Source organism: Thamnophis elegans, chromosome Z (assembly GCF_009769535.1).
Source record: "Thamnophis elegans isolate rThaEle1 chromosome Z, rThaEle1.pri, whole genome shotgun sequence".
Classification (NCBI taxonomy): Eukaryota; Metazoa; Chordata; class Lepidosauria; order Squamata; family Colubridae; genus Thamnophis; species Thamnophis elegans.
In genome coordinates, this window is record NC_045558.1 from 9,005,781 (window position 1) to 9,011,780 (window position 6,000).

At 44.0% G+C, this 6,000-nt stretch overlaps 1 protein-coding gene across 2 annotated transcripts in view; it reads right to left on the reverse strand.

The window, feature by feature from the left end:
* Window positions 1-5,751, reverse strand: part of RHEB (Ras homolog, mTORC1 binding) — a 30,977-nt gene extending 25,226 nt beyond the window's left edge. Inside the window, exon 1 of one of the 2 annotated variants that reach the window (XM_032236745.1) lies at window positions 5,479-5,751. In XM_032236745.1, the coding sequence (XP_032092636.1) occupies window positions 5,479-5,530 (52 nt within the window). In that variant the 5' untranslated portion in view covers window positions 5,531-5,751. The remainder of the gene's footprint in view (window positions 1-5,478) is intronic. The other variant, XM_032236746.1, reaches the window with a different exon arrangement.
* Window positions 5,752-6,000: the final 249 nt, after the last annotated feature.

The following is a 6,000-nucleotide window of genomic DNA, read 5'->3' on the forward strand; positions in this document are numbered from 1 at the left end:
AGCCCTCTGCAGCCAATAAGAGAACTCCGGATCAATCTGGAGTTTTGTTATCAGCTGCAAAGAGCTTTCTGGAAGAAATCTGTAGTCAATAAAAGAGCTCCAGATTGATCCGAAGCTCTCTTATCAGCTGCAGAAGGTCTCTGAAGGTGAAATGGAAGCTGGGGGTGATGCACACATCAATCTGGAACCTGTTTTTCAGTTGCAGAAGGCTTTCCGGAAGGCTCTGATGGTGAAATGAAGGCCAGGGGCGGTGTGTGTGAGCAGCCCTAGAAGTGGGCCAGCAACGGGCTCCTGATGGGCGGGGCTGTCACTGCTGTTGCCACAAGATGAGTCAATTAGACCCTCCCCCCGCAAAGAAGCCCTAGCCGGTTTTTCAGAGGTCAAAGAAAACAAGACACCATCTAATTTCCTGGGAAACAGGGGTACTAACTTAACTGCTGTGGTTCACTTAACAACTGTAGTAAGAAAGGTTGTAAAATGGGGCAAAACTCACTTAACAACTCTCTTACTTAGCAACAGAAATGTTGGAATCAGTTGTGGTCGTAAGTTGAGGACTACAGATAGTACAAATTCTGGTGTTTATTTAAACCAGTTGATACATGTAGCTTTATTCTCTTTTTTCCATTTCAGGGTACATCTGTTTGTGTCCTTGGAGAATAAAAATGGGAAGATAGAAAAGGAGAAAGAACTGGAAAACAAGTAAGCATACAGATGGTCTTAGATATATCTTTATTATATATAATTTTCAATTGAAAGTCTGATCCTCTTCCCCATGACAGTTATTGTCACACCTCAACAGGAATTGCCAATCTGTTTCACTAAGACTGCATCCTTTTGATTCTTACTACTGTACTGTATTACATTTTTATTGACCATTCTTGTAGAACTGAAAGAGAACACATAGAGATCTTCCCCTGATTTTATCCCCATGAGAAACTTTTGAGGTAGACTGAGCTGGAAATTGCTGATTGGTCATTTAAAAAGCACTCAACAGAGTCTCAAACTACTTAACTACTGGTTCTCCATATTCCCATTAGTTTTCTAAGAAAAGGAAGACTAGAATAATGATTCTTTTATAATAATTCAAGTGTCTTGTCTTTAAAACACATATACTGTTTTAGAACTATATATGGTAGGTCTTAGTAATTTGTAGATATTAATAAAACAATTGAATCTACCTCAAACAGGAAATCTATACTTTTTGGCACAGAATGAATATGATGAAGTTACTTGAATGCTTATAAAAAATAAAAAATAGAGCTTGACTTTACAGGTTAATCTTGCATACTTATCATGCTTAGTTCTTGGGGTTCAACCTCTTGTTCAAAAATATACATGCTAGAAGACAAAATTCATACAAATGAAAGAAAAATGCTAGAAAGATGCCTTTGAAAGTGTTTAGGCCATTAAATCCGATGTTCAGCTCCCTATAGGAATATAATATAAAAATTCTGACTGAATTACCTGTTATATTTCCACATTATATAGTAAACACACCCCAAAGCTTACTGTGATACTGCTAATCATTTTACTTTTGATATTTTCTCTTTAGTTTGCATGGAAATTACTTGATTTCAGACAACTCATTATTATGCAACCCTCCCATGTACATAGATGTTGCAGCCCAAGCCTATATACCTGGTTGGACTTTGGATCTATTCTCTGATTCATCTTGTTCTTTAACATCACTCTGTTTACAATAGAACAAATATGTAAAGAATGTCAATGGCTCCTTGTTTAAAGTTCTTTAAAGCCCTTAAAGGAAAGGGGGGGAGGGGGAAGCAGATAATACATCTTTAAAGTAGATTCAGTTTAGCTTGTAATCATCTGGGGGTAGAATACAATGATTCTCTCTTGGAGTAAGAAGCAGGTAGGTGACATAAAGGGGCATTTTATAATGTTTAGTAAAACTGATTTATGTTATGAGAACTTCAATAAGCATCCAGTTATTTCACTTGTAGGCAAACCAAGTATTGAACCAGGCATAAGCATCAGAAGAGATTACTGCCATGTGTAACTCCCTAACAATATGCTGTATAATACATGACAACATAGCGTGTAATTGTCACTTACATTTTACACTATGTCTGCAAAATATCTCTAATTGTAAGTCTTTAACTATGCAGTGTTTTCCAGTCCTAAAACAATTGACTTTTATATTCTGCTTACCTTAACCAATATTTTTAAAATTAACACATTTATCTGAATAAGACTGAACATTCACTCTAGCTGATCATTAGTTTGTTCCTGAATATCACCAACACACTCACAGGATTCTAAAAAGGAGCACCTCCTTCAAAATCATTCACAAATGTAATTACTAGGAAAAGCTTTGAGGTCACCAATAGCAACTAGGTGATCACATTTCTTCAATGCAAGAAAATCTACATTAGTATTACTCAGTATGTTCTGTCAACTGCATGTTTAAATGCAATAGCCAGAGAAGAAACTATGCATGCATGTTAACCTACATTTACTTGTTATGCCAGTTAGGGGAAATAATGAGAAACAATACAAATTGCAAAGTCTTTGTAATTCCTAAGAAAGCTTCAGTCTGCTTTCAGCAGTTAGAAAAGGGGAAATTTCCTTAGGAACAAATTCACATTTCATGTTCAACAAATCTCACTTTATTGTCAAATAATCTGAGAGGGTTTTGTTCTAGACTACTGTCCTCAATTTTTCTTCTGATTCTGCATTTAGTTTATCAGTAGCAATTAGGAGATTGTATGGATTGCAGAATAAATGTAAATTTTCTATCTAGCTTGCTTTCTGCTGACTTTCTGTAAATACCCAGATAGTTTTCTTTACCACACAAGGAGACTAGTCTGCCTCTACTTTATTACTCTTCCTGGTGATCACCTAAGTAAGTCACAATCAGGTGGTGAAGAAAATTAACTAGAGATGAATCCTGGTAGAAGATTAGAGGCATGGGTCAAGTTCAAATTCACTTTGTAATTCTCTAGGATTCTTAGTCAGTCAGAAAGGAAATTCATTAGGTAATTTGTACTAGTTACTCTCTTCCAGCCTAACTACTGCTTGAAATTATTGCTGGAATAACAGGTTGAAGGTTGGTGAAGAACTAATTATGTTGCCTTGATGTTCCTGGAGAAAAGTCAAAACACAGACATCAAACCATAACAATCCTGTAATTTAAGGACCTCGGAATGTAACAGTTTATTGTTTATTAATTGATTAAAATTTTGTTTAACCTTTGCAATCTAATTTGACTCTCAACTATTTATAAAACATCATAGCAAGATAATAGAAAGAACCTGAAAAATGAAAACATAAAACACATATGACCCATCCATTTGACATCTCACACACACACTCCCCCTCCCAATGTCCTCCAAAAGAGCTCACTCTTCACTTTTTTCCCAGAAGGGGGCCAGAATTAGGGGGAACCTAATTTTAAGTAGGAGGCCATTCTGGACAATTTTCAACACTGAGAATCCTAGAGAATTACAAAGACCACAAAAAATGGGGATACAAAATGTGCTTCATTGCTTCTTGATCTGAAAATTAGCATTCTGAAAGCAAATTTGGAAATACCTAGTCTTCCTGAATTAGATCTCTTGATTTCTCCAATTGTATACAAATGTGCAGCTTTACTCACAGCATTTTTTATCTGTGTAATTCAAGGGACAATACAGCTTCCTTCAACTTCAGAACTCTGAGCAAGCAGGTGACAAGGGAAATGAAATTGGGGGAGAAAGAAAGAATCAACAGAGCTGGAAGAGTCCTTGGAGGTCTTCTAGTCCTACTCCCTGCCCAATGCAGGAGTCCTTATTCCATCATGGACAAGTATACAAAATATCCCTAAAATATTTGCAACAGAATGGGAGAAAATGTAAGCCAGGGAAATGGGGACAGAAGGAAAAGTAGGCAGAAGGTGATGTGTGTGTCAAAAAAAAAAAGATGGCTGCATAGAAGAGCATAATTCTGCCACTCATAGGGAAGAGAGCTGTGGGAATGTCTGGAGTAACATATAAGGAAATTGAAGATGGCGGGATTAGAGTACTTAAAAAGTATGTGTGTTAGAACAAGAGAGGAGGTCACTAATATACTGTACATAAAACACTAGGCAACCTGCACAGTAAAGAGCGGGTTTTAGCACATGTGGCCATCCTCTCCATCTTGACTTTTCACTTCCTTGTCCCTTCGGAGAACATTACAAATCGCTTGCAAAGATATAAAGGCATGAAAAGGTACAGGAGACAGAGAGAAGCGGGGAAGGGGGGGAGGAAGGAGAGAGAGAGGGAGAGGGAGAGAGAAGAGAGAAAGAGAGAGAAAAGGGAGAGAGAGGGAAAAAGGGGAAGAAAGAAAAGAAAGAGAAAGAGAAAGGGGGAAGAGAGAGGGAAAGTGGAAGAGAAAGACAAAAAGAGGGAGAGAAAGAGAGTGCTGTCCAAATTTAACCCAAGACGCAAGTGGTCTTCTTCATGAGATTGGTGCTGGAGAAGTGGAAATAGCTTTCCCTAAAGCACCACTTTCACTTTTGTGGCATGCCCAACCCTGTTAACACATGGTACATTTATAATTACTAGGAAAACAAAAGAAAACTTTTACTCCAAGCACACCTGCTGAACTTAACAAGTCAAGGCTGAATGAATATTACAATTTAAAAGTCACCTTCGGTTTACATTTATTCTTCTGTGAAACTCAAGGTAGTGTTTTTAATCCTCCTCCGGCTCACAGCATCCCCTTAATTTTTTATTCCAGAAAGGGGAGGGGGGGAAAGGGGGACAAAAAGCCCAAACCACCTTGACACCGACACACACACACACACAAAAGACAGTGTGGTAATTTGAGGAAGCAAAACAAAAGGTTGCTTAACCCGCGTTAACCTTTTCCCCGCCGTTTGCACGATGCCCTCCGAAAGGGCCGGTGACTCCCACCCAACTCAGCCCAAAGTTTTATGGCGGCCGTAAAAGACAGCTGGGTCCTTCTGAGGCGGCGAGAGTCGCGGAGATCGGACCGATCCTTCGCAGCCTCCACTCAGGGGAGAAGGTGGGCGAGAGGAGGCGCCTCCGCCCACTCGGACCCCTTCTCCCAACGCTGCCGCTGCCAGGGAGGCGCGATCGGGGCCACCGGGTGGAAGCCTGGGAGGGTGGCGGTGGGGGCGATCGGGAGACCCCGGGCGGCGCTTTCCGGGAGAGCGGAGCGAGCATCCCTGCGTGCTCCCAGGATCGCCTCCCGCCCAGGAAGGCCCGTGGCATTGGCTCTGCCCAGGCGGGAAATGCAAACCTCGCTCGGGCGACGGCGGCCGATCGGCCAGGGCAGCCCCGGCATCCGCCACGCGCACCGATCGCCAGTGCGTGAGAGGCCCGGACGGATGCCTGGCACCTGCCAGCGCCGGGCTCTGATGGGAAGGCCTCGCCCGCCTGCCCACCCCCCGAGCCTCTCCGCCGCCGGGTGAAGCGGGGACAGAGCCCGCCGTGCACCCAACACCACCCCCGGGCACCTCAGGGCGGGACTCACCGACGCTCCGGTATCCCAGGATGGCGATCTTACGAGACTTGGACGGTGGCATCTTTTCCTCGCCGAGCACCCAACGGCATCAAGGGCTGTGGCGGAGGCAGGAGCGGCGGCCGATCAGGGAAGGCGAGCGGGCGCGGAGGATCTGCTGAAGGGGCGGCGGGTGACCTGCGCGGGACTCCCGTGAGGACTGTCTGAGGGACGCGACGGCGGCGGCGGCTTTTTAGTTCATGTGACGACAACCGCCATCCTCCTCGGGCCCCGCCCCCGCGCGCGCGCACTCACGCTTCCACGCCCCGTTTGCCTGCCCGGGATCCCCCCCAGTGTGGGGACGCCCCCGGAAGAGGGCGGGGAGAAGAGGGCGGCGGCCCCGCCCATTGGCCGACGGGAGGCGCTCGCTGGCCCTGGAAATTTCGCGGCGTCATTGCTCTCCGAAGATTGCTCCGCCCAACGGCCGGGGTCCCACCTCCTCCTCCTTCTCCTCTTCCTCCTCCTCGCGCTCGTGGGATGCACACTCCCCACCCT